Raw genomic sequence first — 27546 nt, 5'->3', positions numbered from 1 at the left:
AAGCTTAACACCGAGCTCTGGACCTCCTGCCCTTCCCCAAACCCTGCTCTTCTGTGGTCTTGCCTAATTTTGTTGATGGCAACTCTGTGTTGACAGCTGCTCAGGCCACAGAGACTGATTTGGGAGGAAGAGTTTTAATAAGGATGGGTCCTCATATGTACATGTTGAGTATGAAATTGTTTTACAGTTCCGATAGAAAGTACAGATCTGTTAGTTAGCTGCCTCCTTGTACATGTTAGAAAACAGAGGCCCCAGAAGCAAAGGTTACCTGCTCTTTCTGTGTGGCACCTACCTGCCTAAGGCATTCTCCTAAGCATTTTATAAGGATTCACTCATTTTGTCCTCATAACAGCCACATAAGACAGGTGCTGTTAATGTCTCAGTTTACAGATGAGGGAGAAAGGATAAATAGCTTGTCTAAGGCCATGCTTCTGGGAGAGCTGGAATCTGGACCAGCCAGTGGCTCCAGAGTCACTTCCACCTGTTGTGCGACTCCAGGGAACAGTCTGCTGTCACTGAGCCCTGACATAGCGATGGCGATGGTGGTGGCAGGGCCTGAGCTTGGCTTCGTTCAGAAACGTGGCCTTTTCTTGACTGGAATTGTGCGTCTTCTCTTCCCAGGACCCCAGGAGCAAGCACAAGTTCAAAATCCACACCTATGGGAGCCCCACCTTCTGCGACCACTGTGGGTCACTGCTGTACGGACTGATCCATCAAGGGATGAAATGTGACAGTAAGTAAGTTTTCTTTTCCTGTTCACAGTGAGGCTCCGCACCTCATCCCCCGGGTTTACTGAGCGCTGAAGGTTTAGTAACTTTGCAACACCAACTCATCAATACAGAGAATGAGTACAGACGTATACCAGACTGGAAAAATGTATAATCTTCCACTGTTGAAGTCCTGGTTTATTTAACTACTTAATTGACTGATTACGAACAACCAAAAAAAGCCTCAGTTTATAAATGAAGTTGGTGAGCGCTGTCACATAATTTTTTTTTTTTTTTTTTTTTTTTTTTTTTGAGTGGTAGAAATCTTCGATCACTGTGAACTGCAGGCTGGTCACACCCCAGAGAAGACTCCCACCTCCAGATTCCACATTTGCTTAGGCTTCAGAATAAGCTAAGCAGCCGTAGTCATTATCTTCCTTGCCTCTAATTAGTGGGTGGACTGTGGAAAAATCCAGTAGGCTCTTCTTAAAACTAAAACCAAAGTGAATATAAATAGAATCTTAGTTCATTCACCCTGCATGTTTATGGACAGACCAAATTTATATCAGTCCAGTTCGAGGGAAAATCTATTGAAGAACACTGACAGGGAAGACATCAGCCCACTTCGTTCTGTGTGTGTCTCTACCAAACACCAGGAAGAAGGGAAAGAAAAACATCTACGGAAACTCTTTGCTTCGATAATTCTTAAATTATCAGATTCCCCAGGCTGTTTGTTTAAATAAAAGTGTATGGTTTTAGGACATGGAAAAGTAATTACCGAGCCTATTATAAAAACTATAATAGACAGGGAGGCATTTGGAAACGTACGCATATTGTCATTCACGAATGACAACTATAATGGCCACAAGCTTTGTGTTTGTATTCTACGTGGAGCAAACACAGTATACAAAAATCAATGTATTTGAACCTTATTGAGGAGGTGCACAGTTTCTCAGAACAGAGGGATTCTTCACCTTATACAGTTGTACAGTTTAACAACTTAACAAAACCTTTGTTATCATCCAGGCCAGTGGCCGTCTGTGCTTCAGGAAACCCTAGGATGCCAAAGATGTGGTTTTCAGGGGTTCTGCAAGAACTAATTCCAAGTGCATTTGCAAATACACTTTTAATTATTTGAAAAGTTGGAAGAAAAATGAACAGTCGAATGTGTTACATGTTCAACATTGACAGAGTTAGAACACTGGAAAGGTTACACTGCCAGCTTCACTCGTTGGGCAGAACTTGGAATCAAGTTTCTCTTGCCACATCCACTTAACAGACGAGTCCGCTGGGATTGTGAAGCATGCCGGTGAACACCGTACCTGTTTGCATATACGCTTCTGTATGAATCAGGATTTTGGGATGCCGAACAACTTTAACAAAATCCAGAGATAAATGAGATGTGGAGGCTGGTCTGAGACAACAACTAACATCCCTAACAGCTGGTTTCAGAGTTTTGTTTGGATCAAAGGGCTTTACTGGTGATCCTTGAATGTCTTTATAATAAATACATGGTATAAATTTGAATTTATTAACTGAGTTTATGCTAATAAAATAACACATCTGGTTTATATATTGGGATTCTGCTTTAGATTTTGTTTGAAAAACAGCTTCCACTACTAAAAACTTTTGAAAACAACTGACCTGAACCAGTACTGTTTTGTTTTGTTTTGTTTTGTTTTAAACTCTTCCTTGGAGCCCTAGGGTTTCTGGGGCTGTCATCCTGTTCCTTCCTGGAAGGAAGAGGAGAACTAGCAAATGGGCACCAGGACCCCAGCCCCTACCTTAACTTGCGTGGAGAAGCAGCCTCTTCCTGGCCCTTTACACGTTAGTCCTATAGATCTGTGGTCCCCACGCTCCTGCCTGCAGACTGGTACTAGTCAGTGGCCTGTTAGGAACCAGGCCACACAGCAGGAGGTGAGCAAATGAAGCTTCATCTGTATTTATAGCCACTCCCCATCGCTCGCATCACCGCATAAGCTCTACCTGTCAGATCAGCAGCGGCATTAGATTGTTATAGGAGCACGAACCCTCCTGTAAACTGTACATATGAAGGATCTAGGTTGCACATTCCTTATGAAAATCTATTGCCTGATGATCTGAGGTGGAGCTGAGGTGGTGATACTAGCACCGGGAAGTGGCTGCAAATACAGATTATCATTAGCAGAGAGGTTTGACCACACAATAAATGTAATGCACTTGAATCATCCTGAAATCATCCCCCCACCCCATCCATGGAAAAATTGTCTTCCATGAAACCAGTCCCTGGTGCCAAAAAGGTTGGGGATTGATGCAGTAGATAATTCTGCTTGGCAGTAGGGGTGAGAGGTGTTAGCAACAACTTGTGTAGGCCAACCTCCTAGTCTGTAGGGTAGGAAATGGAATCAGAAGAGAGCAGATGAGCTTCCCAAGATATAAAAGCCAGTTAACAGTGGAGCTGAGACAAGAACACAACCCAGTTAACTTCCACCTCCCACCCCCCACCCCCATTGCCCATAAAGTTTCCAGAGGCTCTGGCATTTCTTTCCTTTAAATTGCAAAATCTGTCCAGACACATAAAGATATGACTTAGTTAACATAAGTTACATGCATAACACAACTTTTCCAAGAGCCTTCCTATTGGCTAAATGAAGGTATAGGATTTTGAACAATTAGCTTTGGAAATAGAAGCCCAACAGAATCCACATCTGTGAATCAGCTCGTTGCCTTTTCCTTACTGCGTCCATTATCCTGCTTTCCATGTTTAATCACAGCAAATATACATTATTCATGATCCTTTTTGCAATTTACTTTGCCATGTTAAAATTAAACATTCACGATGAAATGGGTAGGAAGGCTCCACATCAAAGGCTGCAGAATAACCTCACTGGCCTCCCAGCCAGGATTTACGAGGATGCCAGTGGCCATCCCTCCTGGAAGCGTAAAGGTACCAGGACGACGGACCTGGAAGGCACACACAGAGTCTTCTGTTTATATTCAGTGCACAGGATTCTTTTCAGGGTTTCCTTGGTTCATTGCAACAAGACTTCTCTTTTTTTTATCCTCCCCCGTCTCGCCCACGTGATGTCAGCCGTAAGGAATGGCTTATCATGCCGGGCGTGTATTTGTTTTACTTGGAATATTATTTAAATATTTGAAGACAGGTTTAAAATATCAAACACAAGTTCTTTGGGAAGGAAAAACAAAACAAAGGCAACGTACTGAAACCTTCTTGAAAATACAGGGTTAGCTGAGGAAAGGGAAATTTTATGAATTTCCCATACTCAACCCACAGATTTTTTTACTCTTTCTCAGTGGTGAGCTCAGAAAGGCATAAGGAATTCTTTGGCAGAAAGTATCCTTTGTTTTTAAAATGTGCATATTATTCCCCTCTGTGTATAAAATATTAATTAGTCCGAGCTTTGTACACAGTTACCTGGGTGAATATTGTATGCTGTTTTAATATTTGAAACAGTCCCTGCAGGCCAAGCCGGGGTGGTTTGCTTCGGTTAAGACTGAACCAGTATGGTGTGGGTATTTTAAGGATATTGTCACTCACATCAAGCCTGTGCTGCAGGGACATCTGCTAGCAGTTCTTTATGTCACCAAAAACATTATAACAAAGTATTGAGTTAGGGGGTAACTCGTTTTCACTTCTGCTCGCTCACCAAAACACCGAGGGAGTGACGGCTGGAGTCCATATGCTCATCTCGCCCTTTGCTTCCTTCGTTCGCAGCCTGCGACATGAACGTCCACAAGCAGTGCGTAATCAACGTCCCCAGCCTCTGTGGGATGGATCACACGGAGAAGAGGGGGCGGATTTACCTGAAGGCCGAGGTCGCCGATGAAAAGCTTCATGTCACGGGTAAGGCATGCTTGTCCGGGAGCAGTAGTGTGCACGGGCGTGGGGACGAAGGTCCAGCTGAAGCGGGGGCTGGGCTGGAGGTGGAACCATCACGGCCTCTGAGCCCTGCGGATTGCATTCAAGGATCCCTCAGGAGACTGGTGTGTACACCTGAATTTCCAAATACTCAATGTCATACAAAGTCACAGCCGCCCTGTGGATTGGGCTATTTTGACAGCATGGCCAGTGTATTTTCCTCCCGGTGATGGGGGCACAGGGAAGCCAATTAATCAATGCTGTTGGAGAGAGCGGAACTGGGCCGAGAGGAGGCGATGGATGGATGATCCAGGTGTTCAGTGGCATCGGGCTTTGATGGCCTGATAAATCTGCCATAGCAACTGCCATCATGTGCCTGTGTTTCCTCTGTGTTAGCTGTGGTGCCGAGAACTTCACACAGATTGATTGTTTAGTCCTCACAAGTATTCTGGAAAATAGTTAGGATTATTCACCTAATTTTCCAGAAAATGGAAACCGAGGCACAGAGAGATTAGTAACTTGCAGTGTCACAGTTATTAGGAGCCAGGGTTGGAGCCAAGGCATTTGACTCCAGAGCCTGTGCTGGTAATTGTCACACCGCTGCAAACAGCCGGCCACGGCACAGTCAGGTAATCCTGGAGTTGTCCTGTCCCAGGCCCCATCCTGTGTCCTCAGGATGACTTGGCCTCTCTGTGCCGTGACCCGCTTCACATTGATTTACAGTTTACGCTCAGACTCAGCCCTGTCTCCTCGCTCGTGGGGCCCCCTCGTGGACCAACCATGTACCACACTCTCGACAGGGGCATTCGTTCTCATCCATGTGCGCTTAGGAATCGGAAGCTTTCATAAACATGGAAAGAGGGACTATAATGCTATTTGTTTGTGGATAACAGAAGATAGAAGAAAGGCTAGAAGGGTCTGTTTAAGAAAAAAGGGGAAGGGAGAGATTGAGAGACACTTGCTTTTCCAAACATCCTCACTTTTTTTTTTTTCCTTTGAAAAATAAGCCAATGTTCTACCCAGGGCCGTCCTCTCAGGTAAGAATTGAGGGAAATCCAAACAAAGGATTCTGAGGTGTTGCTGGGGGAGGACGACGCAGTTTGTCTCTGGGTAACTTAGGAAACAAGCCAACTATAGCTGATGGTCCAGATGGAATTGGGAATGAAATCCACGTCATAGACCAGAATCCCTTTGGATTTTTTTGTGTTTTAGAGAAGTTTCTTTATTTTCTCAGGATCCTGCTGGCTGCTCCCTTGCATGTGGGGCTGTGGCTCCTACGTGTCCCTTTAACAGTGCTGGGGCTGTAGATGGAGCCCACGGTGCCCCTGTCTCTGCTGACAGCCAGGGCCACTCTGACCGGGCACCGATGCTCTCTGCCTGAAGGGAGTGGGGCTACTCAGGGTCACGAGTGTGGCCATGACAACGTTTGCAACGTGACAGCCTTACTCTTGCTTCTCTCTCTTGTCCACGAAGGCTCCTGCATTGTCACAATCACTTACTGGGAGTGGGGAGCATTAGTTTAGGAGAAAATTACCATAAAACATAGTCGCGATAGGTGGCAAGGGATTGAGAAGCGTGAAGAGGAATGCCTTCGGCTAAACGTTTCTATGCGTTTTCTTTATTTCCAAAGCTGCCACTGTGGAAGTAGACTAGACATCACAGGTGAATAGTCACAGTTTGATTATGAGGTTGACATGTGGCACCTGATGGCTCACCATAAGGCAAGGATGCCTGGACAGCGTTATTAAATGTTTAGCTTGCGTTTGTTGTGTCCCAGTATACAGCAAAACCCACGCTGTGCATGCTGGACTTGCCCCTCGCCTTCCTCCGTGATAAAAGCAGCAACCATACGGTGCTGCCTGAGTCTTCCAGTCTCTTCTTTAGCCCCTCCAGCCTTGAGGTATAAGGCTGCACAGAGGGGCACCGATGCCCTGGCCGGGTGGCACAAGGTACACAGGCAGCAGGGGGAGCCCAGGTCCCATCAGCCAGAGCTCACATTGTGCTAATGGTTCCACTGTTGTCAGGACTTGAACTTGACTCACAGTTGTAGGATCGTCTTGAGGGAGTTGGGCATGGACTTTGCACACGTGGAAACCAACCGGTATAACTTACAGTAACCATCTCGGTCAAGTCTCTTGAGAAGTAGTTTTAATATTTTTGTAGAGATAAGGCTCTACTCTAGGAATGTGAATTCAGCGATGGTTTAATAACAAAAGTGTCTTATTCCATTCAGGCTGCCATAACAAAATTACCTTAGACTGGGTAATTTGTGAGAAATAGGAGTCTATTTCTCATAGTTCCGGAGGCTGGGAGGATCAGGATCACAGCACCAGCAGATTCGGTGTCCAGTGAAGGCTGCTGTCTGCCTCATGGACGTCTCCTTGACTGTGTCCTCACACGGCGGTGCTGCCGCCCAACCAGGTTCATTTGCCCGCTGCCCACGGAGCAGCCAACATGCTGAGTCAGCAGGTTTTACGGCCGAGAAAGAGTCTGTATTCCGAATAGCGCTAAGTGGGGAGACGGGAGAAATTTCTCAAATCCGCCTCCCTCAGAACTTGGGAGATGAGGTTTTTAAGGATAGTTTGGCAGGCAAGGGATGAGGCAATTAGGTTTGTTAATGGGGGCAAAATTATAGGGATGTAGAATTCGCCTTCTTGTGTTGGTCCAGTCCCTAGGGTCACAATTCCAGTTGAGTTGATTTCTTGGTCTGGGCCGCTGGTCTGGGTGGGCCAGTCAGTCCACTGGAATGCGGGGCCTGGAAAGATACCTTAAAAACTACCTTTAGGTTTCAAAAAGGTCATGTTATCTACAGAGAAAGTTAGGAATCTTTATGGACCCCAGCTGCGTGGCTCTGGAGTGGCGATTATAGAGTAGCAAACGGGGGGACAGCAACTAATTATTATTTTTATATATCTAGGCCTTTACCATAGTTCTCGCCTTGTGCCCCGTTACTGAAGGGCGGTTCAATAGAAGGAGCAAAGATGCTTTCTGCAGTCTCTCTTATTGGGGCACTAATCCTATTCGTGAGGGCAGAGCCCTCGTCACTTAATCATTTCCCAAAGTCCCCACCTCCTAATACTGTCACGTCAGGGATTACGTTTCAACTTTCGAATTGTGAAGTGACACCAACGTTCAGACCATAGCAGATAACAGCAGCAGCAGCAGCTACCAGGTACTGACTGCTTGGCACAAACGGGCCTCTTTCTCAGTACTTTACACCGCTTATTTAAATCTGTGAGCACGTTTACTTTTTTATGAAGAAAATGAGGCACAAAGAAGTGAACTAACTCACCCAAAGTCACACAGATGGCCAATTTGATGGTTGAATATTTAAATGGTGGAAATAGAAGATATTTTAATGACAGTATCAGTAAGAATTGGAGGCTGTTTTTAAAAGACCATCGTGTGTGTGAAGGGAATCCAAGCTGAAGTACAGAAAGTCAAACGCAAGGAAATAACTAATTAGTAATCATATCTTTAAAACTTTTAAAGTAATTTAAGATTTTCAGAAAAGTCACAAGAGTACAAAGTTCCCATACACGCTTCACCTAGAGACTCCTATGTTAACATCCTTGCATAAACATAGTTGCAATATCAAAGTAATCACGTTTTTAAAGAGTACCTGTTAGAGATTTGTGAAACACAGGTTACCTGTGTTAGTCACTAGGAATTGTTTTGGAGAGCCAAAGAGAAGACATCAGATTTATCTAATTCCAGCGTAAAAGGAGTGCAAGTAATACTAAGAAAAGCCTCTTTGGAGCAGGACCTGCCAGTGACAAGTGGCATCATCCCGACCTCCCATTACCTTCCTGCACCTCCTCCCAAACAGACAGTTCAGGCACGAGATTGTTTTTTATAACAAGAGCTGCCATTCATTGAGTGCTTACTATGTGCTTACTGTTCATAGCACTGGGCCTTTCTTTGCACAGAGCTCTTTATTATTTGTTTGTTCCATTGACGCCCCAAACAATCCCAGGAAGTAGGTACTTTAATGGTCCTCATTTTCGAGATGAGCGAAGGAGCTGAGAGAAGGGAAGGCTCGCTCCAGGTTACAGGACAGAAAGTAACAGAGCTCCAGCCCAGCGCTGGCTCCCACACCCTTGCTGGCAATGCCCAGGCTGGGAATGTCCCACGTCTCTTTTATTAATTAAAGAGTCTCCTCTTGAGCAAACAGTAAACCCATAAATATTTGCTGAAGCCACAGTCAGCGCTCCACGAGGTTCTTTGAAGTTACAGAAAGTCCAAACATGGGACTTAAAACCAGGGAGCAAAGAGTAACATGTGAAGGGGTAAAGGACAATCCAAGTCCAAATACGTATAATCAAGTGCCAAGATGTGTGGGGACCGCGCGGTACCCTGTTGGGGAGAAGGGGAAACATCCCCCAAATCGACTCACAATAAAGCAGATTACTAAGCGAAAAGCTGCACAGATTTATTTTAACAGAGGATTTTAAAGAACAGGGGCTGGCAAGCAGAAAAGCAGCTTTGGGGAGGGAGAGAGGAAGAGGCGTGACTAGCTAGCAAAGGGGGTCTTGTCAGTAATGTAAACCTGACCGGTAGCAGCCCTCAGAGTGAATGCGTAGATGGTCGGTGTTTCTTCTCCGACCTCTAAAGGTGTCAGACTCTCCGTTAACCTTTTCTAGATCAGGAAAAGGTAGAGCTGGCTGCATTCTCTGCAGATGCAGATCTCCCCCCACAAAGGACAGCTTTGCAGAGTTACTTCTGTCTGGGACGCTCATGGCAGCCATCTCAAAATATGTCAAAGAAATACATTCTGGGGTAAAACATTTCTGATTTTTTTCAACACCATTGGGAGGTGCTTAGGGTGGGGACCGGGAACAGGGGCAGGGAAGGAGGGAAGCTGACGGAAGGGCTGTGTAGATACTTGAGAGGCAGAAGGAAGGGGGCTCCGATCCAGGGGAGGAAGTGGGAATTAGCCCGGCTTTAATGAGAACGCAAATATAAACAATAAGCCATAACGAGCAGAGTTTATGGTCCAAGTGCAGATGATTTCTTGGAAAATGCACTTAAACTCTGAGCAGCTGTGTTAATTGCTAGATTAGCCCAATCTCTGTTTTACCTGTGTGTAGAGTCGCTCAGGTTGAAAATGATTCCCAAAGTAACTTAGAAACTCCCAACGGGAGCGCTGCTTTGGGATGGAAATCACCCTTTTGAAGTCGGAGATGAGTTTTCTTCCTAGACTGGTGGGTATTTATGGGAAAGGCCTCCAGTGGTGTATTTTTATTTTTTGCCTTTGGGCAGTGGTGCTGATGTTATCAGAATGGTGTCATTTTTTTTTTTTCTTCTGATAGGAGATTTTAATAGGTTTTCTACATTCTTGTGTGCTTTCTTTGTTTGGTTTAGAGGAGTGGTAAAAAAAAAAAAATCCCCCATGGGAACCAATTTTCAATTTAATCTTGTGAGTAAATGGGAAAAATATGTGTGCTTTACAGCTGTTTCAGGAACACATCTCTTTCACAGATAGATTATTCTGAAGAAGGGCCTAATTTTCTCAAGTACTTTGGGGTGTTAATTTGGCTCAGAGATTGAAGCTCTACAACAAGTTTCCCTAGGGGAGGGGGACTTTCTCCAAGGTCTGAGGCTCCTTGCAGCATGGAGTCCCCGCCTCTGTCTACCGTCCAGGGGCCTGTGGGATTCAGTGTCCGTCTCAGCACCCCAGGTAGTGAGACTCGCCATCATGCTATTGTGATGAAAATGGTAACATTCCCTCTGTGTGTTCTTCCACCTTATCATGGCGTCTTTGCAACAGAATGGAGGTAATGGAACTCAGCCTCCTATAATAATCATTCATTTTTTCATTCACCCATTCATTATACATTTATCAAGCACGTCTCTGGCTCTCTGCCAGGCACCAGGGATGCCAAGAGATGATTAAGACGCGGACCTTGTCATGTGATGTCTGGTCTTTGGGGACAATTAAGACAAAACAATTACAGGGCAGTGCACTAGGTCTCTTGAAGTGCCGTAGGAGGGGAGCTTGGGAAAAGGGTGTCTCAACTACCCTGAGGAAGCTGCAGGTGGACAGCCCCACATGGAATGTGGCAGTGGAGCCAGAGGGACAAGGAAGGACAGGGAAGGAGAGGGCATTCCAGGCAGGCAAAGATACGGCGCGTGTTTGGGAAACTCAACACTTTCCAGGATTTGGGGAATTTCGAGTGAGGGGTGGGGAGGGCTGGAGGGAAATTTGTTTCTTTCTATTTTCAAAGGATTAGGGCTACAGTCATCACAGTTTACAGATTGCACAATGCTTAGGAGCCATGCAGTATAGACTCCTAGTTCATTACTTATTTTTAAAAAAGGATTTTTGAGATCCAGGTGGCTACATTTTCAACAAGGGCACAGCATCAGTCTCCTCACCTGAACCCCAGACCTCATCACCTGAGGTGCACAGTGACCGTGGGCTTTCTCTGTCCAGGCTGGGAAAGAGAGGCACAGCAGGCAGCCCAATCTTTGCCTAAAAGCTTTGTACAGATGCTTTTTGCCATGGCAGGCAGGCTGTGGAATATAATAACCAGTTTGGGGCTGCCAGCAAGGAGGAGTGGGACCAAGCTGCTAATTTGAAGGAAAAGGTATTAGTTGGAAGTAATTTCTGCTAAATAAAATCTTGGCTGTGGGATTTGGATCCAGATCAGGAGCGCAGAGAATGGCGCAGCTGATGTGTCTGGTCCTTAGGGTTGGGATGGAGAGGGTGCGGGCGAGAAGCTGCTGTCCTCACGTCCAGCCAGACTGTCCATATTGGTGATACTGCATTTGATCACCTGGCTCAGGTATTCTCAGTAGATTCCTCTCTGCAAAGGTATCCTTTTTCGTATGTAATTAACGAGGAGTCTGGTGTCTAGTGAGGGTCCTCTTCCTGGTGTGCAGGTGGCTGTCATCTGGTCTCCTCATTGTGTCTTCACAAGGCAGAGGGCAAGCACACTCCCTTTGTCCTTATGAGGGCACTGATTCTTTCACGAGGGCCCCGTCCTCGTAATGCATTTACCTACCAAAGGCCCCACCTGCAAACACCATCACGTTGGGGATCAGGGCTTCGGCATATGAATTTGGGGCAGGGGGACACACACATTCAGTCCGTGGCACTCAGCCTCCCCAATGCCATGAACTGAAAGGACAGCCCTCCTGATGTGCTGTCATAGAAAGGACACAGTATCACACATCAGCTGTTCTGGCCAGAGTCTCGTAACCTGCATCTAATCAGGAAAGGCAGTGTGGGGACCACACCAGACAAATCCGGACACTGAGATGTACTGCACGATAAATGGCCCAGACTCTTAAAAAAAAAAAAGTCACGAAAAAAAAACATTCAAGGGGACTGTTCTTGATTAAAGGAGATTGAAGAGACTGAAGAGACCTGACAATCTGTAACACTTGGTTGGATCCTGGATCCAGAAAAACAAAAACAACCATAAAGGACATTCGGGGGACGCTGAGGGGATTCAAGTCTGGACTGCATTTTAGATAATGTTTTGGTATCTGTGTGAAATCTCTGGGTGATAATGGTAATGTGATTATGGAGGGGAATGCTAAGATATTTGAGGGGTCATTTTTCCTGATGTCTGCAACTTCCAAATGTTTAAGCAAAAGCAGAAAAAAAACAAAAAACAAACAAAAAAAAAAAACAGTTGAGACTCCCGGGGCTGGAAAAGGAGAGGGGGAGAGTGCACGTGTGCAGACAGGAGCAGCTGAGGCAGGATTTGATGACTCATGAGCCTAGATGAAGAGGATATAGGTGTTCATTGTACTGTTCTTTCAACCTCACAGTTCGTTTGAAATTTTTTAAACCAACTGCAAACTTCCTAAGAGTTGGCAATGATACCTATGTCTGGAGCTTTCTTCCAGCTGATCCGGTACTTAAACGAGCTCTGTGGATGTCGTTCTCTGTGGAGGCCAGAAGGAGGCCCCCAGCTGAGGTGTCATCAGAGCACCTCACCATTTCCACTCCCCTGTCTGGATTCTCTTAACTCCAGGGACCCTCACATGCCTCTGTCCATACCTACCAGCGTCCTTCCTTTTGGTGGACAGCAGAGCAAAGGAGATATGATTATTCTGCCCCAAACCTGAGTGTTTCTTTGTGGCTTTGCACTGAGGCTGGGCCCTAACGCCTGGTCATGAAGACCACTCACCTGGCCTCTGGCCCCAGTTGAACAGGTGAGTCACTGACCATTTCCTTAGACCCACCTGGGGCTGGCTGCATGGGACTTGGCACTACACATCCTGGGACCTGCACATCCACATGGATGGGCAGATACTGCCCAGGATTCAGGAGCCGCTAGTGGTCTGTGTCCCCAGGGAGCTTGTGCATTAAATTATACTCATTTTGCAAATGGCCCAGGCAGAAAAGAAAAACTACCTGAGTTAAACAACTAGAGGAGTCATTTGGAGGTATGTGTACATAAGTATAAGAAGTGGTTATGGGCACGGCATTGGCAAAGCTGTCACCCGCAATATAAATACACATCAAGGAGTGGAAGCAGGCTGAGTGGGCCGTCTGGTTCTGCGTCCGCCCTCCCCTTGGGGTCCACTCTCCCCTCCCCAGGAGTTCCTGTGCCTGCTTCAAAGACACCAGCTCGTGTTGATCTGTGTAAGCTCCTGTTTCAAGCAGACTTCTCTTTAAAAAAAATAAAAAAATAAAAAAAAAAAATAATTGACAAGCTTTATGGCCCTCACATGTAGGAGAAGTTACCTTTTTTAGTTTGGGCTTAAATACTGGTAGAGAAAAATCCTTGTATAAGAAGTAGCTGCTACTCATGACAAAGTATACTTTACCTAGACAGGTTTGCTTGTAGAAGTTTCCATTCCGAGAGCAACATGACTTGTTCCATGACTTCTCCGTGGGGAGACACATAGCAAATGCGGGTTCTCTCATCGTGTGGGTAAGGAAGTAAGAATGAAGGGAAGTTCCTGTCTGCTTCACGTCCATGGAGAGGATTGTGGTGCTGTTTAGCTCAGGAAGGAGTCGTGGCATCTGACCAGTGGCCCTCATCGTCTGATGGTCTCTCTGTGGCTGGCCTCTTGTCAATGGGGTTGCAAATGGACAGCCAGCCAGTCAGACATTAGCACATGCAGACCAAGGTGACGTTAAGAGCAAACCAGAGAAGCTGCTGGTATTTCCTGAGTGCGTAGATCCTATAAGAGGAGAAGCCAACATTGACGAAGCACCTTCCATGACCCAGGCCCTGAGTGGATGTTTTCCTAATGACTGTTTTATCACAGCAACATTTTGAGAAAAATGCTACCATTGTCATCTTGTCACTGAGGAAACTAAGGCTTGGAGAGCTCCAGTGGCCTGCCCAGGCCACACAGCTGCCTCCAGTGCCCAGGCCTGCCCTTCCCCTCTCATGCAGCTGACCGCTGGCTCTGGCTGAGGAAAGACGAAGCTCTCGCTTGCAGCCATTTCGCTTCAGTACTGACACGGCCCACACCATTGCTGAAGTGTTTGCAATTTTATGCTTCTATCCTGCAATTAAATAGTCGAGGCTACTCTGCGACGGCTCTGCAGCTCCCGAGATGCCTGCAGTGCCGATGGCACCATGGTGGGCGAGGGTCTGTCATCATGTCCCCAGAGCCTCCATTTTCCAGGGTTCAGATAATGGCTGGAAATAAAAATGGCAGCAGGAAATCTGGCTGAAGTCTCCTCTGCCTGAAAGTGAAGAACAGAAACGGGCAAGGAAGGATGGAGACAGACACCCCTGCAGGACGTGTTTCGACAGTGCCCAAGTTGGCTTAGGCGTGCGGCCGGCCCCGTCCTTTCTCAACATGCCCTTGCTGGCTTGTTCTCACGGGCCCTTGTTCTTCCCCATTGGAGACTCCTCCTGCTCTCACAGTCTTTGGAGAAATCTCTAGTAGTCACCTGCCCAGTTCATCAGTGCTTGACATCCAGGCACACCATTTGCAAAAGAAAACAGGAAGCTCTGAACCTCTACACTAGAACACACAGCAGTGCGCTTGTGCCAGAAGAACATGTGTGGGGCTGGCACGTAGCCCCATTCAGATGCATGTGCTTCGGGGCCGTGACTGGCACGTTTTCAATGGGTTTGTCCACTCTGTCTTCTTCCTTGATTGGACATTCCCAAATATCAGTGTCTTATGTCTGCAGGACCCCTTCAGCAGCTGGTACGCTGCCTGTCTCCCCAGTCTCATCCCTCATGCCCTCCACCTTTACACGCGGTGCCCTAAGCTGTGTGCAGCTCCCCTGATGCAGCAGGCAGGAGCCCACCAATATTTCCCCCCCTTTCACCTTTGCTGTGCTATTTCCCCTGCTTCCTTGGGAACTCTTTGTAGCAATCTGCTCCAGTGACCTTTAGGAAGCCTCCCCAAACATTTTATGCCCTTCCCAAAAATGGACCGCTTTCTCTGTGTGCCCTTTATAGCATTTATTATGTGATTTCACTTATGTATTTATTTACTCATTGGTCTCCTTCCACTATATCATAAACCCTCTGAGGAGGTCAGAGGCAATGTTTTGTATCTTGTACCCAGCCCAGTGCCTCAAGTTTGTGCCTAATGTAAGTTTGTTGAGCAAATGATGATGATGGTGGTGGTGGTGGTGGTGGTGGTGGTGGAAGTATTCAATGAGCACAGCATAAAAGTTTACTAATTTGTATACTGTGCTCCTCACCCCAAATCCAAGCGACTCTTCTCATTTTAGCCCTGCATCTGGATCAAGTTAAAACTGCCTTGTTTTAGCCTAATTCATGTAGCCACATGACTTCTGGGATCCTTTCGAGAAGCATATATCAGCCAGGAAAAAGCCTGCATCTTTCAAGGAGACATGTCATTATTTACATCCTGACTGTGGTACTCTGTTCTGACTTATCTGTGGCACAGCTTAATGTCAAATGTGTACTAATTGGCGGCGTCCCCTCCTACGAATTGTTATTCATGCTTGGTTCTCTTTGCAGCCATGCGAACATAGCTTTCCACGCTGGGTGCTTAGTCACTGGATGTGCGTGGGAGGCAGAAAGGTTGGGGCAAAGGGTTGCTGGTGTCATTTCCTTCATACAGTGTTTACCGTTGTTCAAAGCACCCTGGTGTCCATGCTCAAAGCCATGTGACTTCTCTTTCTCCTGCTTAAGATGACCCCAACCCCCCAGATTCTGTAGAAGGGCATCAGTCATCCATCCTCCTTTGACTTCGGTGACTCCCGCTGGGAAGAAGTGCTCTTAAAGATGGGCTTTGAACGCCTGTGTTCCCTGGAAGAGGAGAAGCAAATTATTTCTGGGGCCTCTTTCAAGATTACCCCATTAGCATACAGAGACATTGACATGGATTGCACAGGTCATTCTTGTGCAGGATTTTAATTGCTTCTAATTATAGGATTATCATTTAAGCACAAGATTAATTGCCATGAAATTATTGCAAGGAACTTGATCTTCTTCTACAAAGTAAGTGCATTAGCCAAGTGAGGACTCTCTTAGAAGCTTACAAATGATGTCTTTTCAATCACTTCCATTGAAACATTCTTTTAACTCTTTGGTAGGGAGATGGGGAGAAATCTCAGGAGATCAGAATGGAAGAGGAAATAAATAACAGACAAATGTCCCTTTTGGTTCCCCACCAAAAGGTTGGTAAAACTTGAACAGTGTTTGGGATTTGTTAGGTTCACCAGTGGAAATGTCCCAGAATAAATGCTGAGATTTTTTTTTCCCCACTCTTGATCTCTGTCATCTTCAGCAGGGGATAAAAGTGGTTCAGCTGGGATAGGCAGGTGCTGTGGGATGGTTCTTTCCAGCACTAGGCTGCTCTGATATCCCACCAAAAAATTTTTCAGATGTTTTGTAAAGGAATTTCCATTTAACGTGTGTACACACACTCTGATTATCAGCATCAGAATAATGCAGGGAAACATCAGAGTGTGTTCTAGGCATTTCCACTTGGGAGGATGCAGATTTCCTGTGAAAATTCGAGATAAGTTAGCTCCTGAGTGGTTCTAAAATATCCTCATTGGAATAGAGCAGGCCACAGCCCCCGGCTGGAAGCTCTGCACCAGAGCACCCCGCTGGGGGACTTTCTATACTGAGAAGAATAGTAGCTGCTCTTTACCACCCATTTTCCTGTATAATTAATGCAAGGCTTGTGGTTAAAGACGGGGTCTCTTTTCAAATCAAGGCAGCCATTTTTTCCCCCAGAATAACGAAGAGAGAATAGAACCAAGGCAAACTTCCTATAAAAGTTTTCAAGGTGGGAGTGCTGAATTCATGGAAGGTTACATGAGGGAAGACCCACGGGAGGCAGGGAAAGTAACCAGAAGAAATGCCTGCCTCACTGAACACCCTGTGGGGAGGTGGCCAGGGGAGGGCTCTCGTTCTGAGCAACGCCACGGTGAGCTCTCTTTCCCTTTGTTAAGTCACTCTGCTGCGAGTGCACATGTAGCGTACAGGGACACATATTTCTCTAGGATATATTGCTGCTCTCATTTTACAGCCTGCACAGGTGAACTCTCCCAGGTGAGTCTCTGCCCAGGAAGGAAAGTTCGTGTGCAGGAATGTTATAGACAGCGCAGTGTGGCCTCGTTACTTCTGACTCATACCCAGCTGCTCCTCTGTGTGACCCTGAAGCCTGTTTCAGTCCCTCACCCCAATATGGCAGGGACTCTGTTATCCTCAGAACTTCTGGCTTCTGAGGGATGACAGTATATACTTCAGGAAAAAAAAAAAAAAAATCCTCAGCATACTCGGAATGGCGAACACTCCATGAAGAAAGAATACAGGGGGCTTATGTCTGTAAGAGAGTAGAAGTGATCTGGTTTTAGAGGGTACCACGGCATTGGCTTTGAAGTCAGATAGATTGAATTTGACCCCCAGCTATACCACTAACTAATGCTGAATAAGTATTAGGGATCATTACTCTATTAATATTAATAGGGTTTTGTTCCCATCTCATTAGCTCACAGAGTTCAATGAACCAAAGTGTATCACTTTATTGACGCATTAACTCTTTCCTTCCTGTCTCGTTCATGACATAACTAATTCCAGACTTCATTTGTTTTTCTTCCTTACCATGCCTCCCAAGCGGCACACAGGAACACACTGTGGAATCACTTTCAAAATTGGAAGAGCTCTGTATGAGTAGAACGGTTGCATATTAAGCTGAGAACATTAACCTTAAAGGTTTTAACTAGCAGTGAGCCTTGGCCTCATCACTTAACCTCTCTGTGTTTCCCTTTCCTCATCTGCAAATTCATATTAAGGCCCTTGAACTGCCTGAACCCTGAGTTCCCTTCAGCGCTAGCATTTTGTTGCTGTGAGAGTCATTGCAGAGAGGAGGAGATAATCACGGGGACAGGTGTGCCCCCGCACGAGGACCTGCCTGCAGAGCTAGAGACTGCAGCAACTTTGCAACTAGGTGAGGCACGAGAGGCTTCTGGTCCAGTGATTTTCAAGCAAGTTGGAACATCCAATGCCTTCTAGCAACATCTTGTTTGAAATGATATTCAAATTATATGTAACCGGAGTTACTCTGGTTAAAAGGGAGAGGATAGGGTGCTCACCTTCCTCTTCGTACTCTTCTGTAACCTGTGAGGAGTGTCTATGGAACAGAGTTTGGAAGTCACTGGTGCAGTCCAACCCCTTCATTTTACATGCTTAAATCCAAGACTTAGGGAATGGGACCACTGAGTAGGGCATTTGGGGGCATAAGGGATAAAACCAAACTCAGGTAGAAAGGGGAGTTGTCAAAAGAAATCCAGGGAGTCTTATGGAATTCAAAGGCAGGTGTGCTATGGAGCTATCAGAACATCTAGAACCAGAGACTGGCTTCGTGTATCTCACATCCTCTTTCTACATACTGCCATCATTGGGTTTTTTCCCACAGCAAGTTAGGCTTTCTTTGCTTTGCAGAAAACACGGCCCTAGAAAATTCTACAGTTTTGCCTTACAGCTTCATCTTTCCTGCTGTGTTAGGCATAAATCAAAAAGCTCGGGGAAGGTTTTCATTGGCTCACTCTGGGTCATGTGCCACCTCTGGACCAATCAATTGTGATTGGGAGTGGGAGGGAGATGACATTTCCCAGGAAGAGGAAGTGGAGCTAAGCAGGTGGAACAGTAGATAACGCAGTACTGTCATAACGCATTAGCCAGGGCTGTGCAGGAGGTCGGCTTGGGAGCAGGAACTGGAGCCACCTCTCACTTTCTATTTCCATGGTCTTTTCCTTCAACCATGTTGCACACCCATGAAATTACTACAGAGGGACAGTATCTGAGCTTATGTACCAAAGTTGGAAATGACTGCTCAGTTCCTTTCTAACAAATGAACGTGCTCCTGACCTGGCCAGTTTCCAGTCATGGATGAAGAAAACATTTTGATTCAGTGACATTTGTACAATTCAGCCACCCAAGTGTGTTAATTGCCCCTCTTGTTGAGAAGCTATAAAGCAGCACACCAGGTTCTGAGCGTAAGTGGTGTTGCTGTACAAGAGGCTTAGTGATGGTCATACCCACAGGAAGCAGAGTCCTTTGAATGGGGCCACGGCTGGAATGTGGAACAAGTGGCTCAGGAAGGTGGGGATGTTTGATTAGGGCCTAGGAACGGGACAAAGCCCTCCAGTTATTGCCTTTTGAGGCACTGGCCTTAAGTGACTACCTCTCCTCTGGCAGCTTTGTCTGCAGGCTGTGTTGCTTGCATGGCAGACCTGTGCCTCTCACCCCCGGAGCTTTGCTTTCATGAAAAATTTCAACTGTGAGAACGAACTAAACTAGTTGGCAACAAGCTGATATTACCTCTGGGTTCTTAGCCTCTGTCCCAAGAAAAGCCAGGCCACCTGGCTTCCCTTCATCAAGGGCAAAGAAAAGCAAGGTGCATTTTATCCCTGAATCGTGGCCACAAGGCCCTGCCATGGTTAGGAAAATGCTGTGTCTCCTGCTCGGTTTGTAAACTGGCGATGGTGCTTGGAATGTCAGGTTCTCTCCACTCCGTCCACCTCAGGGCGCTCAGATCTCAAATGCCCACCTCGTAAGGCCTCGTGGGGGCTGGAATCTTCATTCTGTGCATAGTCCTCGTGGGTTCTACAGCACGGGCTGTGTTCCCATTTTATTTCTTTCTACTTTATGGTTTTGCCAATTCAGTGATTAGTAACGTAGCTCCGTGGTGCACAAGCAGCTTGGGAAATTGATGATTTGGGGGTCACCATCTTAAGGATTTCACTAAATACTTAAGGTTAAAAGTTTTATTTCCAATATGTTCATTCCCCCAATCATTTCTTTTCAGTATCAGTTTGGTCTCTCATTAGGTCTGATGCATGTGGTTGCCCTGGTAGTGTAAGGTGTGGACAGCTTGGCCGGTCAGAGGGATCCCAAAGGCAGTGAGAATGTCCAGCGTTTTTGTTTATGTTGTTTTTGTTTGCTTTTGTTTTTGTGTTTTTGACTGTGATTAAGATGATAAGGGGCTTTGCCAGGTAAAAATCTCTTAGCCCTGACATCATAAGTTTAATGAATGTTTATCTTCAGCTTTATGTTCACAGATTAAAGACAGCAATGGTATAACAGAAAGGGTGAAAAATCAGTGTGCAGATGAGTGGATTAAAAAAAAAAAAGACTGAAAAAAAAATGGTTTATTTGTATTTTGTCTCTCTCTCCAAGGACTGAAGTGTTCTAGAGACCTGAGCTAACAGCCTCTTGTGCTCAGGCACTCCCAGGAGCCCCCGATAAGTGTAGCCCTCGGAGAAGTAGCTCTGAGTCCATGCCGGGGTGGGGGGGGGAGCAAGAATGTCTGGGAAAGTCGTTGATCCCACAGATATTGGGGACAGCCCCCCTGCAGGTGGTACACCCTCATGGGGGACCGGTTCTGCCTGCCCAGCAGTCATGTGTGCTGCTCAGCCAGGACATTCCTGGCAAGGAAGCCCAGCAGAGACCCCCTCAGAAGATGGGGCTCCCTCAGGCAGCCTAGCAAGAGCAGATCCCGGCTCAGCACCAGCCTCAGAGGTTCATGCACCTGGTCCCTCCCATCAAGGTGGTAGAGGGAAGGTTGGTTTCATTGGACTTTGTCTCTTAAGGGTTCAGCTACTTCAGAGGAGGGGTTGGGGGATCCAGTAAACATTTTCGTCTTTGTCTGCCACGCTGACGTGAATGCTTATGATTTTATTAGCAACTGCCTGGGAGCCAGGCCTGATTTAATTTAATTTAATCTCCTGGGTTATTTCAGTTCGATTTAGTCTATTTTAAGCACAGATGAAGAGGAAGTAATCAGACCGAGGGGGTGGACGAGGGAGGGGCCGGAGGTACCTTCCGCTTCCCTCCCTTCCCCAGTTACTCCAGCTTAACTTGTCCTGATGTAAAGGGGAGAGAGAGGGTCAGCCAAAGTTCTGGTTCTCGCTGTGGTTGTCTCTGCTATCACCTTGTTGTCTGAGAAAAGAACCATTATATCAGCTTGGTGTGGGGGGAGGGAGGTTAGGGAAGACTAATTATGCAGCTAGAAATACAAATGGAGCAATTCTCTCTGGTGCCAGGAGAGAACTGAGGAATGACACCTTCCCCCGCCTCTCCCTTTCTCCTTTTAGCAAACTGCACTCATCACTGTGTTGTTGTAGCTCTTTCTCTTTGAAGTGTTTTGGTGCTTTGAGATTGGGCGTTTGGGAGGCAGGGTGCCAGAGTCTGCCAGTTTTGTGGTTGTCTTCTGAGTGAATACATGGTTTAGAGGCTCCCTCAGGCCTGGGACCAAAGGATCACCAAGTCTCGTCGCCTGGAGCCATCTGTCCTGCCAGCCTTGGGCACAGGCGCAGCATCCCAAGGCCACCCCATCCTCTCCTGCTCCCAGGGGCTGTCCTGAGGCCATGCCTTTGGTTTGGAACCAACAATGGTCAAGAACAGGAGAGATTCAAGGGCTCCGTGAGAGAGAGCCCAAAGGTAATGAGACTGTCCACATTGTATTTTTTTTTTTTTAACTGTGGTTGAAACGATAAGAGGCTTTGCCAGGCAAAAAAATTCTTAGCCCTGACATCACAAAAGAAGAGCGATTCATTGTCATCATCTTTGTCCCAGCTTTATGTGCTGACTCTGGAGGTGGCAGATTGTGCCCCATGGAAGTGCAGGTTCCATGAGCCCAGGGCCTTTGGGGGTCGTGTTTACTGCAGAATCCCTGAGCTTAGGGTGGCGCCTGGCACATAGTAAGTGCTCAGCGCATGTCCACACGATGCGGGAGGTTGTTCCTGGATGATGCTGATATTAATAATAGTTAGGAGTTATTAAGTATTTATTTTGTACCAGGCACTATGCCAAGGGTTTTACTTGCTTGTTCTCATTTAATACTTACAGTTCCTGTTGGCAAACTCTTCTTATCTCCATTTATAGATGAGGAAGTGGAGGCTTAGAGGATTTCAGGAACTTGCCAGGTGACAAGGCACAGCTAGAACTTGAATCTGGGCAGAACATTTATGTTCTGTGTCCTGGGAGTTTCCGTGAGAACATGACTGAAAGGTGTTCAGTACCGGTGATGAGTCACCTGTGTGAGCGTTGGTTCAGAACCATTCTCCGGCCACCCCGCGCGGAGCGGAGGTGCCCTGAGAGGGAGCATTGTTTGGTTCGGGGCTGAGTGTAGGAATGACAAAAGGAGGTGTCAGGGCCAAGTATCCCCCAGGACTCATTGCAGTCAGTCAGGTAGACCCACCGACCGCTCACTCCTCCATGCCAGATTTCTCAAAGCTGCTGTTCCACGTGCAAGTTGCTGCCCCTCACCAGGCATCCTGAACCAGATTCTCCAGGAGCAAGAGCAGAACCTGCAACTCCGTGTCGTTAGTGAGTTCTCCAGGGTGATTCTGGTGCACCTAACATTTGAGAACTGCAGCTCTAGGGATTTCTCATCCTAGCCCGCAGTAGGTTAAAGCAAAAACAAAAGAGCGTCTGTATGTTTGGGATGGTGTTGCGGGGTAAGTTATCAACAGGACACGCCTTAGGAAAGGCAGTGGCATCTAAAGTCGGGGGTGGGGAGTGCAGCCCATGCTGGCCCTCTGTGTCAGGTCCCCAGAGTCCACTCTGGTACCACCCAGGGATGGCCAGGCCCCTGGAGACCAATTCCAATACAGTCCTGACTGTGCAATACGTCAGGATGCCAGTTTATTAATTTACAGAGAGAAAATTGTCCACATGCCTGCTGACTTGATTAGAGCAGTTTGCCAGTGTAAGATACCGGAGGAGGCAAGGCATAATGAACCCATTTTATTGATTTGCCAAGTAAAACACTGTCCCTTGGACCACATAGAGCAGAAATCCACTTGGGTAGTACCTTCCCTCCCTATCGACAGGGGACTCGGAATGCTGCCTAGTGAACATAGTATTATAAAGATGGAATTAGATAAATGTTTGATGGCATCAGACTAAGATTTAGCCCTTGTCTCAAGATAGAAGCAGCTTTGCTGCTGGGGCCAGAAGCACTGAAATCAAATGCTCAGATGCTTTTCCTCAGGCGAGTCTCGCAGGCCTGCTGCTGTTTGCCTTGGAGCTTCTGCTTTCTGTCTGATTATTTGAATATATTCATGCTGGACACAGGCCGGTCTCACAAGCCTAGGGACCCTCAGAACCTTCTGTCTCCTTCAGGGGACTTTGACAAGCTCTGCTCTGGTCCAGTATTGATGGAGCCAGTAATTTGTTCATTTCCAAAGAAGAATCTGGCTTTCCTCATTTCCCGGTACCTGAGTATCCGTTTATCTTAATTCTTTGTAGAAATGCCTTCCCCAAAATCTGATTTTCAGATGATGGGTATGAAATAACTCCAAGTAGTGGAGGAGCAATGTTTATCTTAGAGCAGGTTCTGAGCTTCAGATCCCTGGATGCAACCCCAGCCCCACTCCAGCTCCAGGGCACCAGTGAAGCCTCCAAAATTATATGCAAAATTTTATATCTACATTCTGGGAGATTGGCCACAGCTGTCATCTTCTCTAAGGCATCCTTTGATTCCCTTACAGAAACACACAAATTTAGGAATTATTTCTAGGACAAAGGACTTTAACCACCTAGTGCCCAGACTGCAAGCATAGACCTTTGATGATACTGTGAAAACAAAGGCATAAACACATGCTCTAAAAATAGATAGCAGGCAGCTTGTGTTCAAAGTGGAAAGAAACTTAGAGGTTTCCTTGTCCAGCCACCTCTCTTGCTTTCCAGACTGATTGCATGACTCACTAAAGATTGCCCAAGATAGTGAGTGACAGGGCAGAGTAGGCTGAAGGTCCCCACCCAGGTTCCACCCACCCTACCCCACCTCCGTTGCCCTGTAAGTCCCATCTGCAATGTCTGGGTATTTAGTTCAGCTGGAGGTTAGGGACCCAGGCAGTGAATTTGCCACCAAGATGGTGTATTAATAGAATCAAGTTAAACAGACACAGCCTCGGCCTTTAAAGGACAGACCACACAGGGGGACCACATTGAAAAACCACCCGTACAGTGACAAGGTGACAGCACGAAAGCAAAGGTAGAGTGTTTGCCATGAGAAATGATGGTGGGCAGCTTGGATTCAAACCGAAAGTGGCCAAGAGGAATTTACTCCTCTTCCAATTAACCAGGCTTCCTAGGAACAGTGGAATTCCAAGAGCTACTTGAGAAATCCAGATTCCCCTTAGATTTCTGGATTGAATTAAGGTAACCCTCTTTCATGTCCCTCTGAAATGTTAAGAAGACCCAGAAAAAGGTAGAAACCCATGATAGAGACTGGCAAACCACTTGCTGCCATCTTGGAGAAATTTCTGTTGGTCCTGCATTAAGACAATGGTCAGTGGTCTGGCAATACTGGGTATGTGAAACAGGAAAGTCTGTGCACCTGAAAGAGAGCAGGAAGATTCTTTATGCCTCTCCTTTTGCTCAGAGAAACAGGGTCTTCAGCAGCCAAAACACCTGGGAGGCGTTCCTTTACTGCAAAGTTTCCCTTATTTCTGTATTTACAGTGTGTAATCACCAAGCACTGTGAATTGGATATGATTCCACTGGATCCAGCAAAAACACTTTGATAATTGGACTAAGAGCCATGGATATCAACTGGAGTGGCAGATTAGGTCAGAGAGAAGCAAGTTCACCAGTGTCCAAGTAGACAGTGGAAAGAGCCAGTGGGGAATCCAAACACAGCGTCTTTGGGCAAATGCCAAGTCTGGATATATCTTTCCTTGTTTGAGGATAAGTAAAGAAAGAAAGCATGCCCAATATATGGCCCATTTAAAAAAATAATAAGGGATAAATGGAAGGAAATAGCATGATGGAGAACATCTTTGAAAATGGATTATTGAAGGAAAAGAGATTACAGAAGATTTGAGAAAATGCTATGTAAATTTTAGTAGAATGCAAGAATGCATGATCTCTGCAAAAAAAAAAAAAATACATAAAGTCATTTCAGCAAACAGGTTGAGAGGAAAAACAAATGGAATGAGATTTAAAAAAAAAAAAAATGACAGAGGGCTGTATAAAGAGACATGATGAAGGGAGACAGGCAGGTGAGAAATGCCCGGGTCCTTTAGGGAAACTTACAGTAACACAATTAAATTCTTCATGCAGCAAAAAAGAGCAGAATTGGCATTGCAGAAAATCAAACCGGTATTATGAAAGAATCCTGAGAAGCTCTTCTGGAATGCAGGCTACTGGACAAAATGATGGTGTTGAAAGAGAAGATAATGAAAATGGAAGTCTGAGGACAGGATATAACTTGAGAATAATAGTTTTGTCCCAAGGATGAAAGAAGAAAATTTAAAACAGGAAGAAGCAGTAATTCAATCTGATAAGAACAAATTTATGGAGCATTCAAATGAAAATGCACTGTACTCCTGCAAAATTAACAGAAAGAATCCTGCATTTAGAAACATCCTGGGAAACTTTTAATGACAAAGAAAGAAAACAAATACCTTTCCTAAAGAATATATAGATGACCTACAGGAGAACAAAAGCCATGTTGGCTTTAGACTTCTCATGATATGAAGTACTAAATGTGAAGAGAGAAGAAAGCATCACCTACAGAGTTTGGAGAAACAAAGTATATTGCCCCCAAATTTCTCACCCAGCCAGGTTGCTATCCAGGTGGTGTATTCTCAGATATGCAAGGGCCCAGAATATACATCTCCCACATTCCTTTCTTGGAAGTTATTTAAAGGCAAGCTAAAGAAGACTGCAAGACTGAGGAAAAGTTCAGGAATGGGGAAGTCGTAATACATAAGGATAAGCAGTAAGTGTTCAAATTAGCTGAACATGGTAATGTGAAAACAGCTATTTAAAAATAGAAATCATATAAAAATGATAACAATAATTAGAGATTCCCCAGCTTCAGATAATTTTATAGTAACAAAAACAGGAAATGAAATGGGAGGCAAAGGGAGTCAGAAGAGAGTGTGTGCGATTCTCCTTCATTGTCAACTGGGGGAGGAGGGGTCAGATGATACTATTTCATCCTTTGCTTTGATAATCAGAGAAATGTCAGATTAAAAAAAATGTTTTGGGGTGAATCTTTAAGATGGTCATCAGTAGAATTAACATCCATGCTTTCTAAATTTCCAGAAAAGATAAAGGCAAAGAAAACATTTTATAGTAAGAGACTGAAAACAAATAACAAGGGGACAGAATAGTGATAACAGAAGTGAAGCCACACACAGCAGGGGCAGTTAAGAGGTTTAAGAACGTGCTGGAACCGGGCTGCCTGTGTTCCCAGCGCCTCCCCTCACAGCTGGGTGTCCTTGTCCTAGGTACTTGTTACTCTCCAAGCCTCAGCTTCCCCATCTATAAAATATGGATACCAGGTAGGGTTATTATGGAGGTTATTTAATATGTCCAACCTGCTGAGCATTGGACCAAGTACATACTTATGGTTACAAATATTGAGGATAAGGCAACAGGTTAAACTGTTCACAGTTTTCAGATGGAGGGGGTTTACAAAAATTCAGCTATATTATTAATGAGACTGACACCCAAAGTAAAATGACCCATAAACACAAAGAATTAAGGATGGATGGAGATTTATCAGGCAAACAGAAGGAAAAAAAAAAAAAAAAAGCAATTGAAGAAGAATTGCCCTGGGTTGGGAAACTCTGTACACCTGGGCAGAAGAGGCTGCGTGGGTGGTTATACTGCTATGTGTTAAAACATGTTGGAAATCCAGAACAATTTAAAGTGCAGGCTTGTTGTGAGTGAGAATTCACAGTAAGTTGAAGAAGATAAAATAGGTGGCCCTGAAAACAGGGCGTAAGATAAACAAACAGAAGCCACACAGACCAGTGGAAAAGATACAGCTCCTTCCCAAAGGTTGTTGGGAAAGTTGTCTAAACATTTGTTAGAAAAAATATATGAGATCTTGCCTCACGTTATGTACCAAAATAAATTTCAAATGAACTTAAAGGTTAAATATAAAAAAGAAACAAAATAATGAAAGAAAACATAGGTGGATATTCAGCTAATCTCAGAAAGGGCAAGGTTTTTCTAAGCTTAAAAGAAATAGAAGAAATGAAAGGAAATGTTTGACAGATTTAACTGCATAAAAAGTTAAGCTGCTGTGTTTCTAGATGCATGGTGGGATCTAAACGCAGTTTGCAGCAAATATGACAAAGGGTTATCATCATTTATATCTAAACAACTCTTCTGACCTGGTAAGAAAATTATTTATTAATACCACCCTGTGGGAAACTTGAACAGGGAGTAGGTCAAAGGAAAATAAATACAAATGGCCAAATAACTATATGGGGGAAAACAATTTAAATCTCCAAAATAATCAAGGAAGCCAAAATTACAATGTTATTTTTTTACTTTTCTCCCTCACCTTGATGTGATTTTGGTAGGACTTTGGGGCAACAATTTGGCAATATATGTCAAGCGTCTTGAATAATTTTGTACCCTTCAATCTACTTCTAAGAATGTATCTTAAGACAAAAATCAGAAATTTGGGTGAATATTTATGCATGAAGATGATCAGTTGCTATGTTATCTATAAAGGTGAAGAAGTTTAAACTTTGTAGATGTCCCCAGCCAGGGAATTGATTAAATAAATATTCATATAGCCATAAAATGG

At 45.3% G+C, this 27546-nt stretch overlaps 1 protein-coding gene across 3 annotated transcripts in view; it reads left to right on the top strand.

The window, feature by feature from the left end:
• Positions 1–27546, top strand: part of PRKCA (protein kinase C alpha) — a 379706-nt gene that overhangs the window by 260624 nt on the left and 91536 nt on the right. For all 3 annotated transcript variants that reach the window (XM_069482791.1, XM_069482789.1, XM_069482790.1), the window contains exons 4-5: positions 622–733; positions 4423–4551. In XM_069482791.1, the coding sequence (XP_069338892.1) occupies positions 622–733; positions 4423–4551 (241 nt within the window). The remainder of the gene's footprint in view (positions 1–621; positions 734–4422; positions 4552–27546) is intronic.

The sequence above is a fragment of the Eulemur rufifrons genome, chromosome 9, assembly GCF_041146395.1.
Source record: "Eulemur rufifrons isolate Redbay chromosome 9, OSU_ERuf_1, whole genome shotgun sequence".
Classification (NCBI taxonomy): domain Eukaryota; kingdom Metazoa; phylum Chordata; class Mammalia; order Primates; family Lemuridae; genus Eulemur; species Eulemur rufifrons.
Note: the sequence above shows the minus strand (reverse complement) of the source record. Positions and strands in the feature narration are given on the sequence as shown.